General features: G+C 42.9%; 2 protein-coding genes across 4 annotated transcripts; both read right to left on the bottom strand.

Moving 5' to 3' along the window:
* Nucleotides 1-254: 254 nt before the first annotated feature.
* LOC120712407 (probable ubiquitin receptor RAD23) lies at nucleotides 255-6,995 on the bottom strand. Of its 2 annotated transcripts, XM_039998182.1 has the most exons (12): nucleotides 6,796-6,995; nucleotides 5,715-5,876; nucleotides 5,447-5,497; nucleotides 4,981-5,048; nucleotides 2,566-2,628; nucleotides 2,324-2,386; nucleotides 1,979-2,156; nucleotides 1,327-1,482; nucleotides 1,132-1,248; nucleotides 938-1,047; nucleotides 762-843; nucleotides 255-641 (listed from the first exon to the last, which is right to left on the bottom strand). In XM_039998182.1, exons 1-12 carry the CDS (start codon nucleotides 6,859-6,861, stop codon nucleotides 516-518), a joined length of 1,242 nt encoding a protein of 413 aa, XP_039854116.1. In that variant the 5' UTR covers nucleotides 6,862-6,995; the 3' UTR covers nucleotides 255-515. The 2 variants fall into 2 exon arrangements, with proteins under 2 accessions (XP_039854116.1, XP_039854117.1); XM_039998183.1 differs by lacking the exon at nucleotides 2,324-2,386.
* A 3,038-nt stretch (nucleotides 6,996-10,033) lies between these two features.
* On the bottom strand, nucleotides 10,034-13,243 carry LOC120712406 (protein FLX-like 3). 2 transcript variants are annotated; one of them, XM_039998180.1, is made up of 4 exons: nucleotides 13,035-13,243; nucleotides 10,889-11,416; nucleotides 10,568-10,701; nucleotides 10,034-10,485 (listed from the first exon to the last, which is right to left on the bottom strand). In XM_039998180.1, the coding sequence occupies exons 2-4, from the start codon at nucleotides 11,407-11,409 to the stop codon at nucleotides 10,334-10,336; spliced, it is 807 nt and encodes a 268-aa protein (XP_039854114.1). In that variant the 5' UTR covers nucleotides 11,410-11,416; nucleotides 13,035-13,243; the 3' UTR covers nucleotides 10,034-10,333. The 2 variants fall into 2 exon arrangements, with proteins under 2 accessions (XP_039854114.1, XP_039854115.1); XM_039998181.1 differs by lacking the exon at nucleotides 13,035-13,243 and adding an exon at nucleotides 11,944-12,069.
* Nucleotides 13,244-16,429: the final 3,186 nt, after the last annotated feature.

The raw sequence follows: 16,429 nt of genomic DNA, 5'->3' as shown, positions 1-16,429 counted from the left end.
CTTCTTCCTTCTCCACCTTGCATCAATGGTGCTTGCATCGATGGTGCTGCAATGCTTCACCTGGATCCGCCGCTGGTTAGCACACTTTTAGTAATAACCATAACCATCGACTGATCGACCTACCAAACGGTGCACCTAGCCTTCTGCGAATTAAAGCAACAAAGGTCAGCTAGTGCGCTTCAGCCTGCCAACAAGTCACAGCAAGTCAGCAACCTACCGCAGCAGAACCCTCGATCAGCTGCCGGCTCAAGCACTGACAAACAAGAGCAGAACACGCTCGATTCTTAACCTATAACATTAGATCCAGTTAACCAACCATCCCGTCGACACTGTAACACCTAGCTAGATCTCGCACTTAACATGAATCCCAAACAGGAAAAAAAAAAAGGATGATTGAGAAACTCAAAATAGCTCTTCACGACACCCTAAATTGGGGTAATCAGCCTTCAAAACACTGATGCTGCATTCTGAATTAAGTCGCATCATCAGCCATGTACTTCAAGCCATCTGACACCCTATTGCTGAGCTTCGTCAAAGTCATTCATATGGTCCAACAGATAGTTGGCAGCCATCTGTTCATCCTTGTTGCAGGCAAAGAAAACCTCTAGAACCAGATCGCGGTCAAAGCCCATTTGTTCAAGCTGCGCAAATAGTAAACACGACAATGTTACATGTGCACAACAGCCATAAACCAATCACTAATAAAGCGCAGATACACACTCATAGTGTAATTGAATGAATCAAGGATCCAAGTGCCTTACCCGCTGTATAGCTTCATTCTCCTCGGGTGTCACTGCTATTGTTTGAGGCATTTCAGCATCAGCAAACTGATCTAGCAAACTCCTGGTTCAAGATGTCAAGAGCGTCAAATACAGAACACAAACACAAACTTCACTGGATATATAATAGCATCAATCAATAGATGCTAAATCCGTACCCTTCAGCTCCCTCTGCGGGTTCATTGATCAAACGCAGAAACTCGGCTTGGTTTTCCTGAATCAGCTGCATAATATGTGGATTTTGTTTCCCTAGTTCTTGAAGCAAAGGCTACATGCAATAATTTTGTATCAATGAAGATGGCTCATGGAATAGAAAACTAGAATGGAAAGATTAAGAGGAACATAAAAAAACCTGCAAAATTTGAGGGTTAGCCTGCACCAAGGAAAGCAAACCTCTGAACTGTGTATTATTTCGCAGAACATCGAGATTTTCACCACCAGCAGCATTTGAAGCAGCATTCGGCAGGGCCTGCAGATAAATTCAGCACAAGTTAGAGATAAGGGAAGAGGAAGGGTTAGGGAGGGAAGGAGGAAGAAGGGAGGGAACCTGAGGAAACAGGTCCAAGGGATTAGCATTGGGTCCAGAAGATGGAATTGCAGGTTGCGCTGATTGTGGAGCCTGAACTGGATCAACCGGTTGGCCGCTTGCAGGAGCTGGTGCAGCAGCAGCAGCAGCAGGGGCCTCTTCCGGCTCAGGAATCCCCTAAATACAGTTGGCAATGAAATTAGAGTAGATGACAATTGAAAATATACCATACTAAAAATCATGGCAGAACACAAGACAGTATCCTGGGATCAGTTTTAAGAAGTCAGAAAACATTGCTACAGCCTACATATACCGTTGTCCATAATTTCAAAGAACACCAAATAAACAAGAACCTTATTAAAGTTACTCAAGGAACTTTGTATTAAGTTGTTAGAGTTAAGCCATGTTATTTTCCTTGGTGGAAAAGCAAGAGAATAGTTAACATAATGGTTTGCTAATATGCTGAGAAGAGAACAGTCATTAATCACATAAACACATTATATTTTGGAAGAAGATTGGGAGGAAAAATATATTCCTTATAAAAGGGAGCTTAAGTACAAACTAACACCAAGCGCTAATTCTCCATTCATTTAATAGGTCTCAACAAACTAAGAACTCATCCAGTGAAGTAGAGAAGAAACAAAATTGTGGGAAAAAGAGACATCATCCTTACAGAATATAAATATTCAACAGCACGCTCTGGGTTGTTATATGCAGCCCGAAGAGCCCGCACAACGGTGTCACGGTCCCATGCACCTCCGCCCATTTCAAGAATAGAATGTATAGTTGCTTCTAGATTGCCACCAGCAACAAGGTTTGACACAGCTTGACCATAAGGATCCGCTTCAGTGCTGTTGGTAAAACCACATCAAAATGTTACACTGAATGCCATTTCATGTTTTGCCAATCAGAATCAACAATAAAAGTTGACTAGGAAAACTGATGTCTTGACAATTAACAAATAAAGTTGGGAAATTTATCAGAATTCTAAAGTTAAAAGGAAATATGTAAAACATACATTGCCGCAACAGTGGGAGCTGGACCAGCTGCTGCAGTTGGGGCAGGTGCACTAACAGGCGCACTGTTTCAACAGACACCAAAATGAGTTAGTCAGCTAATAACAAAACAACATCTATCAATAACAGCAACCAGCAAACGATTTCAATAAGAACATAGGAAAACTGATGTCTTGCCAATTAACAAATAAAGTTGGGAAATTTATCAGAATTCTAAAGGTAAAAGGAAATATGTAAAACATACATTGCCGCAACAGTGGGAGCTGGACCAGCTGCTGCAGTTGGGGCAGGTGCACTAACAGGCGCACTGTTTCAACAGACACCAAAATGAGTTAGTCAGCTAATAACAAAACAACATCTATCAATAACAACAACCAGCAAACGATTCAATAAGAACACAGTTAAAGAGAGTTCTCTTTCTGACATTCATTTGAACTCTATTCATTATTCTGCCATGCAAAAACCACTTGTTTCTCTATTGCAACTCTTCCAGTAGTAGGTATTTTTCTTTCATCAATGGCATCAGGTCAATAGGTTGATCATTAAGAAAGTATCGTATATGGTATTGACGTGATAGCAATGAAAAAACATCTCCCACCTTAATCGTCTACTCCCTCCGTCCCCCTAGAAGAGTGCAATCCTAGCATTTGGAGAGAAAAAAAATCCCACTGAAGAGTACAATTCTAGGAATTGGACAACTGTTTAATTTAGTGGTCAGATCTGTTTTGCATGCTGTCGGTACCCTGCAACTGGGGTACCCACTCCTACTGTGCCAAGACTCGCGTAGTTATCCGTAACTACGCCCTAAGAAGCTGAGCAGCCGGACCCCTGGGGTCCGACTCCATCTCACCGGACCAACGGTCCCGGACCCGCTTCCCGCTCAAGGACGGGTCCGGTGTCACCACGTGTCCCAGAGGTGGAAATGCTCAGCACCTGTGGCCGCGGACCCGGACCCCCGCAGGTCGGTCCGGGACCTCCACGTGCCATCCGGACTCCCGCAGATGGGTCCGGGACCTCCACGTGCCTATCCGGACCCCCGTGAGCTCTCGGCTCAGCTAGCTGCTCGGGAGGGGTCCGGAGCCGCCACGTGTCACGCAAACGCGGGCGCGGGCGCAAGCCTTCCGCTGGAAGCTCCCTCACCCACCCGCATTAAGTGCGAGTGGTTGAGGCGGGCTCTGCTGCCGCTGGGCACGGGGCAGCTTTTGTCAGTCCACACTGTGGATCGCCAGTTACCGAGGCGGCTCGTCAGTTACCAAGGCAAGCATTAAAGACTCAGCGCCGGGCGCATGGGCGACGAGTCATGATGACCAGCTACTGACTGGAGCAACAGTGCATACTGCTACAGTGGACTGAGTCAGTAGTTCGGCGCTTCATCATGACCTCGACGTGTGGCTGCAGAGGCTAGACTCTACTCTGACAGGACAGCTCAAGACCATCCCTGGTCAGAAGCTACGCACGGAAGCCGACGACAAGATCTCCGGATCTAAGACATTTAAGGCCAAAGTGTAGTTTATAATACATCGCCGGGTCCACATGTCGGGGCCCCGCTCAGTGTACGTGCTCCCCTTGGACATATAAAAGGGAGAGCACGCCCGCTAGAACACATATACACACACAGTGGACGTAGGGTATTACGCTCCGGCGGCCCGAACCACTCTAAACCAGTTGTGTTCATCATGTTCTTGCATCTAGATTGGACTAATCCTAGCTAACCCCCGAGTACTCACCCTCTGGGTTTAGGCGGGTGCACTACGCCACCCGGCTGTGGGTTTGCACACCACGACACATGCCAAAATTATCTTCTGTCTGTGATTTTAGTTAGTCTGGTTAGTTGCATGCAGTCAAAAACTGAGGGCATGGAGGTCATTTCGCACCACCACTAATATATCTGAAAAAAAAACTAGAATTGCATTCTTCATGGGATGGAGTACACATTACGGTGGAGGTGTTCAGGTAAGCTCAGGGTATTTCGGGCACTATGCAACCCAAAGAATGTAAAGTGATTGTTGACAAGCTCATGGACAAGATAGCAAGAACCTCTATCACAAGCAGCCCTTGATGTGGAGCCATTGCTCATGGTAGAGAACAGAAACCACCAACTTTTGGAAGACTTGATGACCATGCATGCATATCAGAAGTCGAATGAGTGCAGAAGGCACGCATTTAAACATTCAAGGATGATCTAGAAACACTTGAAATGGAAAGTTAGGAGAGCATCATGAATTAACCATGAAGATGACAACAGTCGCAAGGTCATCAATGACATGTGGGTCACAATGGTATATATCTAACTTTGGGATCTTTTAATGGTACATATCTAATTTTTCCTAAATAAATTGAGAAAATGGAGGAAAACGGTGTGAGAATATCCCTCCAGACACAATAGCAACAAATTCCTCAAATCATTACAATGCTCGTGCAATTTACCGATCTTGATACAATAATAGTCTAGAAACTAATTGGCTGGCTCAAGGCACATGAGGATCAACTGCATCAAACATTATCACTGTGAGGAACTAATTTCCAAAACAGTAATGACAAGCTTAGTTGTTATTATTGAAGTAAAACTAGAAAACCATTTGAAAAATGATAAGAAAAGCCTGGTTCCACATGATCAGAATTCAACGTTCTAGTTTGCAAATGATAAGTGCACACTTACACAGGTGCTGGTGCTGCTGCTGGTGGTTGAGTTGCAGGAGAGGCAGGAATCGCCCTATCAACTGAGGCCTGCAGGAGAATACAGTTTAATTGAACTGGACACTACCAAAGAAAACACACAATAGCAGATTAAGATAAATGAATTGATGTATCAGGAAATAACCATAGGGCATGAAAACATTGTACAAAAATGTGAAACCGTTGCCTTGTTAACAGTTTTGTTTTTCTCAAACACGTTGTTGGCACAGACATTATGTATCACGAAAATAATACTCAAAACATACAATCAAAAGCGTAATAACTTCAATTCAACCATAATTGTCCTTCTTAAATGGTATAACAAAAAATCCATAAAGTCTGGATAAGACGAAAAAGTTCAACTAGCTTATTGGTTTTATTGTTTGGTTTGGAAACTGCATAGAATGCCTAATAAAATATGAAAAACAGTTAATCCTTAGTATGCCTACCTGACTTGTGGGAGCCTTAGCAGTAGCTGAAGCAGCACTTGATGATCCCTTCTGCAGAAAGGTTTGTCCAAATTGATATTAAGAAACCTAAATTACAAGGATTTAAAAGTCCTGGTGCCATTCACATTACACATAACACAAAAATCCAAACAAATAGAAGAAGGGGTATATACCAAAATGTAATGTATGTATATGAGCATATCTTTTATTGCAAGTCAACACAAAATCTTAAGCTCTCTACCACAAGAGTAGTGAACACAAAGCGTACCTTGGACAACATTATAACAATGAAATTGTTCTCCAGAACTTTGTTCTCTTCAAGTGTCGTCTCATTTTTTAGAACATTCCCTTGATGAATAAGCATCTGTTGATCAGCTGGGTAGACATTCTGCCCTTGTGTAGTCTCAATGAGCTTTTTAACATCAGCAACCTAGAAAGTAAATTCTAGTCACTTGTCAATCACAATTTTGCATCTATATTAAGTCAATAAGAATCAGGTTTCAAAAGAGCAGAAAACATCATCTCGCCCTAGTGAGAAAATATGAGACATTCTATTTAGATGAAGTCACTAGTACTACCAGTCCCTAGTCCAAAGCTCAGATTTCAGCGAAACTTCGGAGTGCAGTGATGCTACCATTAACACTTGGCAAACACTCCTGGCAATTCTCCCTCAGCTAGTGCAGTACAACAGCACCAGAGCATTCTGCAATGATACCGCTACACGCGAGACTTGTTCACTTTGATAGTCATTTATTACAGCCTGCATACTCATACATGAATCGTTAAACCGGATATAAAAGCGAACCACCAACCGCTAACGGCAAAGTGATTGCCACCTACAACAACCAAGCCACAGCCATGCCACCATCAAACAATTGGCGCACATTCAGTGGGGACGGCATCCCACCCCAGTGTCATAAGGAGGATGAGAGACATCAGGACCCAACCCAACTCATCTACAGCTCCCACGACATCAGGACCCAACCCAACTCATCTACAGCTCCCACGACCACCCCCAGCGCAACAGATGAGCCCACCTGTCCACGCGCCCCGACGGCCCCACCTCCCCCGCAAGCCCTTGAAGGAACGGCAGCTTCTACAGCATAAACTGATTTCGCAATCCCGAAAAACGCCATAGCAGATTGGCACCAATCGCGACCAAATCCCTCGACCCTAGCCATCACGGCCGCAGGCGAAAAAAACCCAAACCCGCCGACGAACCCTAGGCCCGTGCCTCCCAAGGCCAGCTCGGTTCAACTAGCGGCGCCGGCAACGAGCAGATTCCGCTCCGCGCAGAGCCGCACGAGATCAGGATGAGAGGGGGGGAAGAGCGCGGCGGCGCGGCGCACCTTTATGGAGGGGTCCACCTCGATCTCGAAGCTGGAGCCCTTGAGCGTCTTGATGGAGACCTTCATGGCGGCGCGCTCGACTCGCCCGCGCCGTCGCCGCCGAGCTCTGGGGGTTGGGAGGATTGGGGAAGGGGAAAGAAAGTTTCGGGAGGAAGAAACGGCGGAGTGGCCTGGCTGGGGTGGGGTGGGCAGTCCGCACTAATATACATGGGAGGAGGGGGCGATTTGAGAAGATACCTTTTCGGCCTCCAAGGTGCCTTTCTAGGCTGGGCCCTCCTCGGTGGGGTTATTTTCGGATAGACCCTGATGGAGGATTTCCTTGCGCGAGAAGCTTGAATTTTTTTTTTTGATCAAGCATATACCTGTATTCCAAGTTAAGGATACTGTATACAGCCCCGTACGAATGCAGATACGAGGAAGGATATAGGGGACAGCTGTCCCACCCAAATTGCACAGAGGCCCCTAATGAACAAAGAAATTACAAGCAAGTCCCTGGAAAATTTTTATCATAATTTTTATTTTACCATCTTAATGTTTTTACAGAGCATAAGAACTCATCGCAAAGAGGCTTTGTGAGTTGTGAAATTGGTGGATTTTTCTTGAACAGGAAGGATTTTTTTTCTCAACGGCTATTCCCAACGAGTGATTTTATTTTTGTTCCCAGTAATACCACATAAACCCCGAAACATAAAGTTGAAGGATGAAAATTTTCATACAATGTATTATTTTATTTTTGGTGTTTCATACGCAATACATGCAAAGACACAACCTATATTAGAAATAACAATAGTTTTATCTGGACGAAACCTATTTCATATATCTCCTCATTAATTATCCATCCCTTCAAAAAAATGTTAATACAACATCCTATTTAATATACATGAAACCATGGATGGACTAAACTTTCATTCACCACGCATGACGATGACAAGGGGCGATTGATTTATTTACTTTCCTTAAACTTAAATGCACATGCACACGGTTTTTGTTTGGGAGGTCTCACGGCACGCACGTCCTCTTCTATTTTCTTTCCTAATGCACCAGCGTCCTTTTATCTTTTATTTTCTTTCCTAACTAATGTTTGGGAGGTCTCACGGCACGTTTTTGTTTGGGAGGTGTCACGGCCTTGCGAGCCCCGACTCGGCGCCAATGCACCGGCGTCCTTTTATCTTTTATTTTCTTTCCTAACTAATGTTTGGGAGGTCTCACGGCCTCGCGAGCCCCGACTCGGCGCCACGGGTGCCCGTGTACGGGTTCGACGACGAGGCGGCGGGGAGGACGCCATGGTGGGCATCGTGAGGGTGCTCCGGCACCAACTGCCGATACAAGACAGGTTCGGTGCATGCCGCGCGATGTTTGTTTGTGCATGGATGAATAGTGGTCGCAAGTGTCGCCCGCCTGCCAAGCTCGGTCCAATCTTCTTGCCAAAGTTACTAACAATTAGTCTACCTGTGACGTTAAAAAATCGCAGATCAAATACTGATCAAAATAGTAATGTGTATCTATATTGTTTAGTTTTTGACGTTCATATATATCATAATTCATAACTTACACAGACCATCTTACTTTTTTTTTTCCAAACAGATGAACCAAAATGTAAAGTTTAGTTCCACTCTAACTAAAGTTTAGTCCATCGGCCCATAAAACCCATCTAATTTGGACTAAACCAACATGCGAATTACGAAAAGATCAAACTACCCCTCACTATGCGCATATAGGCACACAACAGTATAATACAAGGGTAAAAAGTGATATTTCTATATTTCTGTATATGTTCTATCTAAAGTTTAGTCCATGGATCCAAACAAATATATGGACTAAAAATGAATCACCTAATATTTAGTCACCTAAAGTTTAGTTCAAAGTTGGAACTAAAGTTTAATCGAACATGATTCAAACAGGACCTTAGACGTTCAATGAACAGTTATAACTAACTTTTTTCTGAAAAGACAGTCATAACTAACTTTTTTTCTGAAAAGACAGTCATAACTAACTGTTGCGAGGACATGGCAATTGCACGGCTAGATTAAGAGCGACCATCTCATTCAAGGCTTAGATCGCCACGTATCAGCTGCAAGGGAGGGCACCGTTGCAATTTGCAATGTTATTTTTAGGCCAGTTAGAAGTTCTTTCCAATTCCATGATTCCATCTGTTACGGGTATTTCAGATCATGCTACAGTAATTCCCTACCGCCGTAATATGCTTTTCGCTTTGAAAGAAGATTAGAAGAGTCTTCCACAGCGCAACCAAAAGGGAAAACGCTGAATGGTACTATTTGTAAGAGTTATGTTAGCATAGTTGCAAGATTTTTAATCACCACACCATTTAATTTTTCACGATCATTCGAAACAAAATACATTTGTAATTCAACATTCGCAAACAGTTCAATCAGCAATTCAGCATACAATGGGGAAAATTCCCAGCATATTCAGGACAGATTTACTATGAGGGTATTCAGCACCAAAGCTTAAGGGGTGTTTGGATCGAGTTGCTATTGCTTAAAAGTGCTAAAGTTTAGCAGTAGCTACAGGAGAGCTAATAGGGTCGAAACTTTAGTCAATATTCAGAAACTCTAGCAAAGTTATCCAAACAAGCCGTTAATCTTCCGCCGAGAACAGCGAAGCCTCACCACTCACAATGCAGGTCTGTAACACCACAGTTAGGATCTATAAATGAGCTAAAGTTAAGTGCTAAACACGTACTAAAGTTTTCGAATCTTAGCTAAAATTTAACACACCTTATTAGCACTTCCATTTGGATGAACTAATACTAAAGTTTAATACTTTCACCTATTTTAACCATCCGTTTCCCTTTGCTCGGCAATTAGCATACTGGTTACAGAAACCAAGCTACGGCAGAGTACAACACCAACTACCCTGCGTAAAAGTGGATAAAGCGCCTTTAGAATACCACAATCAAATAAGCCATTGCATGTTGCCAAGCTACACCCACAAAAGCACCGGATGACACAGAAGCAATGCTAACAAATACAAGCTCAAAATAGCCATTCAAATACGGTAATTATTATGAACTATTTTCGAAGCAGAACACCTCATTTGCCCTCCTTAGTGATGTATTGCAATATACTGACCTCCCTGGCAATACGGAATATCTCATCTCAGTACAGGAAACAGCTCATTAGGCCACTCATTGCAGATTTTGCGAATGGGACAAATTAGGGCCTATTGACTTAGGCAACGCAGACCAAGCAAGTACTTAGACAATATTCAGCCTGAATGATGCCACTGTATCCGTAGACTCTTTTGTGATTTGCAACAGATAAGGTGCAGATTACCTGGTTTTCCATTTATTGCAGTAACTACGGCTAATGGACATCTGTTTTCTTAATACACTGGATTGTATATTCTGACTAATAGATGGTACCAAGATAAACCTGAGCTGGTATAGTTCTGTGTATTGGCCAGCAAACATTGCACAAGCCTTACCACATCACAAAGCTTAGTCACAGTACTCTACTCAGAACCCAACTGCGCTATGAAGGGAACTGTCCAGGGGACAATGTAGTCAGAAGCCCAATTACGGTTGTGGATAACCACGGGGGTCATGCGATCCCCAAGGCCCAGTGCCATAGCGACTCCCCATCGAAGTATATCCACCATCATACATGCCTTGCAAACTCATCCCAGGAGTCGACAAAGGTGCACCATAAGTTCCATGGCTGCTGAAACCTAAAGGTAGACCACTTTATAGGATAAATTTTGCAATTATTTCACTAATGTAAATGCAATGTAAGTGGGGAAAGAAACTTACTAGGTGCCCTTCTCTTTGCAATGTCAGCCCTCAGCTTCTCAGCCTCCTGAGCCATAGCTACAAGATCCTTCTCCATTGCTTGCACCTGTGCTGTCAGCTCTGGCTTTGCATTCTTCTCATACTCAAGTGATGCCCTATAATGATATTTATTATTAGTTAGCAGCTTTTTACTCAACAATAAATAAAAAAACAAAGCAAAGCAGACACACTGAACTAAACATCTCCTTGGAGGCAGCAATCGGAGTTATCACATGATCCATCAAAAATATTAACAGGATACATCCATTCTATAAGAAGGGCAAAATAATAAATGCTCAATACCTAGCCTGGATCAATTCTTGACGCAGAGCATCACGCTCAGCTATCATAGCAGGTATTTTCTGGCTTTCAGATTTCTGATGCTCAAGCTCTTTTAATAGACCCTGAACTTTTGTAGTCAGCTCTTGCCTCAAAGACTGTAGTTTACCCGCTTCAGATCGCAGATGCAAAGCATCTTGCCTAAGGGGTTCTAAGGAACGTAGCTCAGCTTCCAGCTTCAGATTCCTCTGAGTTAGCTCCCTCGATTCAAGTTCTTTATCTGCCCGGAGCTTAGGTACAGCCTGACTTGAGGCGTGGAGGTCTTCTTTCAAACGAGGCATGATTTGCCTGAGACCAACAATTTCATCTGCCAGACGCTGATTGTCTTCACGGATTCTGCGCATCTCGGCACGGCGACTAGACAATTCCTCCTCCAAGCGACGGGGAGAGACAGCCCTTGTTTGTGATTGGGGAGGACGTGGAGCATCACGATATCCTCGAGGGCCATCATGGTATTGGCGGGGTACACGGTGTCTTCCTGCCATTTATTACCTAATGAAGAATAATAAAAATAATTAATTAATTAGATATAACTCAAGATAATAAATTGTGTGCATGCTGTGTGAGAGATAAATCCATGAAGACCTTGTAGTCACCCCCTTAGATGACACATAAATACTAAAATCAAGGCCTTTGGTAAATTTTACAGGAAATAACACTGGATTCCATGTGACCTTTCACTTTTTAGCACAGAAGATCCATCTACAATATCGTCACAAAACTCCAAGAATTAAGCTAAAACAATTTCTTCAGTTAGTTGATGAGATCTATCTTACAAAAATGACTCTTTTTTATGTATGTACGTATTTGCATTTTAACATCTCAATAACAACAAAGGTATATGAGCATTCACAAGTTTGCAACAACCATGTTCATTCTCATGATGGTACTGGAACAGAAAGGTATATGGATGCCAGTAAAATCTCAAAGAGAGGGGGTGTATGGGTATTAGTATGAACACACACAAAAATAGTATAGTACCATAATAAGCATTGTTATGGGTGGCAACAGGGACCAACCTAGGCAGTGGGCTGGCCAGCCAGGGAGGCAGAGAAGCCCATGCAGAAACAGAGGATTGGATTAGAGGATGTTAGACTACTGTTGTGTCAGCTGACTATATAAGCACGGCATGTCGCCTCCTGTCAAGCGAACCAACTCGGCTCATAACATCATTCCTTAGGGCAAATACCATAATAAGAATTCAAAATATTAGAGCCGCTGGTGGGGACAGTACATTATGTTTTACACAAAGAGCCATTGAAAATTGGCTTGAGTTTTGGTTTATAAACAACTCGTAAATCAACTGCTACTGTTTCTCATCAAACAAGAGACATCCAGGCGATATGCCAAACTAAGGAACTGCTTGATCCTTCTTAAACTGGAGGGATGAAGAATAAGAAATAAATGTGTTCAGGAGTTTAGTTAAACTTTCTCAGTTTTCAAAAAAATACACAGATTTATCCACTTCTCAAGTGGGATACTATCACAATTCTCACAACAACAAGAAAAGTAAAATGTTTGAAAGAATCCCCCCTAATCCCAAATGTTCAAAACTAAATATTGGCGACATTATGTTTCTTTTTGTTAGGAAGCTACTGTAATGTAGTAATACACAGTATGCTTTAAGTTCCACAGCAAGTTTCTGAAAGGATGAGCATATAACAGATGGCATAAATGAATATTTGAGGTAAGGCAGGTTAGGAGGTCTATCTTATTGGTTTGATGGGAAGGATTTTTTACTGCAGAGACCAGAGGGACAGAAGAAAAGGAAGTCATTTATCAACTACTATTGTAAATTATAACTATTTGGAATTTCAATGCATCAGACGAACAGTATGCGATAGCTGTAACATATCTAACTGCTTATTCTAGTTCGTGCCGTAGTCTATAATCCATCTAGACAGGCACGCATTAGACCACAGGCCAAAGGTGTTAAAATTCCCAAGGAAGACGCCCAGGGGCGGACCCAGAATAGGACATGGGTTTTTGCAAACGAAATCGAAGTTAGTAATATATCGTAACTGGATTCAGATCCGAATACAGATAGTTTTGTTAGGGTTTGGGGTGCTCCGCCTCGCACAGCAGAAGGAAAGAGAAGGGGCGCGCATACCTGGAGGATGCGCTCGTCGCCGGCAAAGGGCTGGGCGAAGACGTGATCAATGGCGCCGCCGCTCGCCCAGTCGTCGCCGCCAGGGAAGGAAGAGCAAGGGGAGGAGAGAGTTTTTTTTTTTTTTTTGATGATGGAGGAGGAGATGAGCCTGAGCTCCTCAGCTCTGAGGTGGGAGGGCTGTCAATGAGCCGAGCTCCACCGAGCCTTCCACCACAAGCTCGAGCGAGCCCTGAGATGGAGGGGCTGTCAATGAGGCGAGCTCGAGCGAGACAGCCACGTGCCACCTCGATCTGGAGTTCGAAAGCATTCCCCGAGCCGAGGTCGATCTGAACCTCACATCCAGCCCCTCCATTTTTTTAAGCCTCTTGTCTGGTACAGCTGTAGCATCTGTTCGTACACATACGCACGCCACACACTGCACACACACCACACTCACTCCTCATGCGTACAAGCAGACCTACAACTACACATAGATAAAAACCGTGTCCTTCTAGAGATCACCGGAACTTCATGGCTCCGTAGACGACGGGCGTGTCACAATCTCTTTGTGGACATATTTTTTATTTTTGGGACATGCCCCGGTGAGACACGAACGCAAAGTCTGGGGCTCGAATGCTCGCGGGGAGGAAGCGATCAGCCGCTCCCTAGCACTGGGCTATCAGCCCGTTCTCCAGCCCCTCCATTTTTGAAAGAGACATACGTAGTCAGTTTTTTTAGCATTCTACACTTTTTTTTGGTAGAATTCTGCACGACGCACATAGCAAAGAAACACATAAAATAAAGAGTAAAATGTATAAATTGATATTGTATGTGTTAACGTATTTCAGTTTGGCCATTGTATTTTGAAAAGTGCAAATTGTGATCACTAAAGTCATTTGACTCTATCAATACGGTCATTACTTTTGTAGCCTTATGTATTTGGATGACATGGCATCCAACGTGTTCTTTTTTGCAAATTACCCCCTCTCATTTGAGTTAAATCTACAAAAAAATAGAGGTTAAACCTGTTAATTTTGACGCCCATGGGATACAGAATCAAGCGATTCATCTTCGAGCTACAGTTCGAATCAAAATTTCTGGAAACAATAAGCTTCCGAGCTTTAGGAAATAATAAGCTCGTACATGCACAATTTAAGTTTGTGTATGCACAAATTATTGAAGTGCTCTCAATCAAGCTTAACACTCCGTAAAATTGTAGCATTGTGGTGGCGACAGCGGCGTAGGTCAAACTTGTGCTTGATTTAGATAGCAAGGTCTATTATCATGTTGACATTTGATACTTTCTATTTCGGCTTACATGTCTCAAATAACTCAAATGAGAAGGAGCAATTTGCAAAAAGGAAGTCCATATTGGATGCTATGTTATACAAATACATATGATTATAGAGGTAATGACCGTATTGATATTTTCAAACGAATTTAGTGGCCCCGATTTGTACTTTTCAGAATACGATGGTCAAACTGAAACACGCTAATAAGTATAATGATTATTCATGCATTTTATTCTAAAATAAATATGCAGATCTCGTTTTTACTCTCCCACAAGCAAAACTTTGAAAAATAGTAAGCAAATTAGAACGTATATAAACACATTTCACCTATCTAAATTCTAAGCATTAACAAAATTTTAACACTACCAGCATACATGTGATTACCTTATTGCCTCCACTATTGTACCGACCAAACAAAAAGATTAGAGCTACTACAACTACTATGTGCCGCTCATGAATCAAAATCAAGGTTGAGCTGCAACTAAACTACTGCCAATGACAATCTGATGAACTTTCTGGCCACCAAACATCAGGCCGAATAGCATGTTACAGTGCTGATTCGTTGAAAAAACTTGCAGGCAGAACAAAGGGCACATTAGATTTCAGGTGTATATGACAGAAAGAAATAACAAGTGCAATTATTATTAGGAGTAACAAATCAGCAAGGCTGAAAACTTCTGTTAACAAACAATGCTAGCTCTATATAATCTAATTCATTATCATATTTTTGCTAATACATAAATACATTAGTGCCTAATTTTTTTGTTATTACCTAATTTAGAATCATATTATTGCCTAAAACAATTGCATAATTAGCTTAATCTAGAACAATATTATTACCTAATGAAGTATATATTTAGACAAAAAAATTATAAGAAATGTACTTGCCCTCACTGCATATGTACTTATTTACTTGATCTGGTACATATACACATCATATCTTCTTCATGAATTGCATGAAGTGTACTTGATCTCCCCCGCAGAATAACACCTGCAATGTAAGAATAGAAAAAAGAATAAAGATAAAATAGAGGAAAAATAATGCTGTAAAAATTGCCCAACGATTTGCACTGTTTTGCCTTGATCTTACGATAATATTACTTGATCATAGTACATTTATTTGCATGTTCTTGTTGGGTGATCTGTATTGACTTAGATGAGTTAATTGGGGTGTTTCATATGGGAAGATCTCTGCTTGCCCTTATATAGTCTACTAGGTCAGCAGCGCGCTCCGCCGCGCCCATCTGGATGGAGCATCGGCATGGGCTCCCATGTTTCTGGTGGGCTGGGCTGGTGATAGGCTTGTGGACTGGGCTGCTGGTAGACGGCGTGCTTCCTGTTCTTTGCGTTTAATCCCGTCGCAGGTCGGTTTGTTGGCCACGCAGAGACATAGGCAGTTTCAAGAGGTCGGTCGCGTTGGCCGGTTTCGTTGCAGGCAAAGCACCTGGTGTATTTTAACGGAGGGCAGTCTTAGGCTTTGTTGTTTGTGCGTGGAGGCAGTGGAAGCTGGTGCTAGCGTTGAGGCGATGGCAGCAGCTACTGGTTAATATACCTTAGTCTTTGTTTGTGCAGTTTGAACCTGAAGTCATACTACATTGTGCGTTTGCATTTGCTCCGCAAATGATGCCATCTTGTATCCTTGTAGGAGCAGTCGTTGTGGCATATGTTTCCTGCCATACTATTTTGAATGATGTGGTCAAGACTTTAGAGGGTTCCGTTCCTTTCTATTCATTTAAAAATGTTGATGGTCTCTATGTGGCAACCGGTTTTGTGATTGTCCCTCTACTTGCTGAGGTCGATGAGTTTATTCTTCTGGAGGCAACGGGCTGTCCTTCAGTGACGAAGGATGGAGCAGAGGAGGCCGCGGTGAGTGCACTGATCCAAGCAGCAAGGCGTGATTTTGGTGTTGTTGTCACTAACCCAAATTTCAGTGGTGTAGAAGATCTACGAAAGAAAAATGAAGAACTGCGCAGGAACAACATGCTGCTCAAGTCTGGTTGGTCTGAATCAATAGACCATGTAGAGATACTTCAAAAGACGCTGGAACATATCACTTTGGACGCCATTGATGGATCTTCGAGGACGGCCATCGGGTTACTTGCTCATGGAGCTGCTGTGTGGGCA

Source organism: Panicum virgatum, chromosome 6K (genome assembly GCF_016808335.1).
Source record: "Panicum virgatum strain AP13 chromosome 6K, P.virgatum_v5, whole genome shotgun sequence".
NCBI lineage: Eukaryota > Viridiplantae > Streptophyta > Magnoliopsida > Poales > Poaceae > Panicum > Panicum virgatum.
This window is presented reverse-complemented; position numbering and strand designations above follow the sequence as displayed.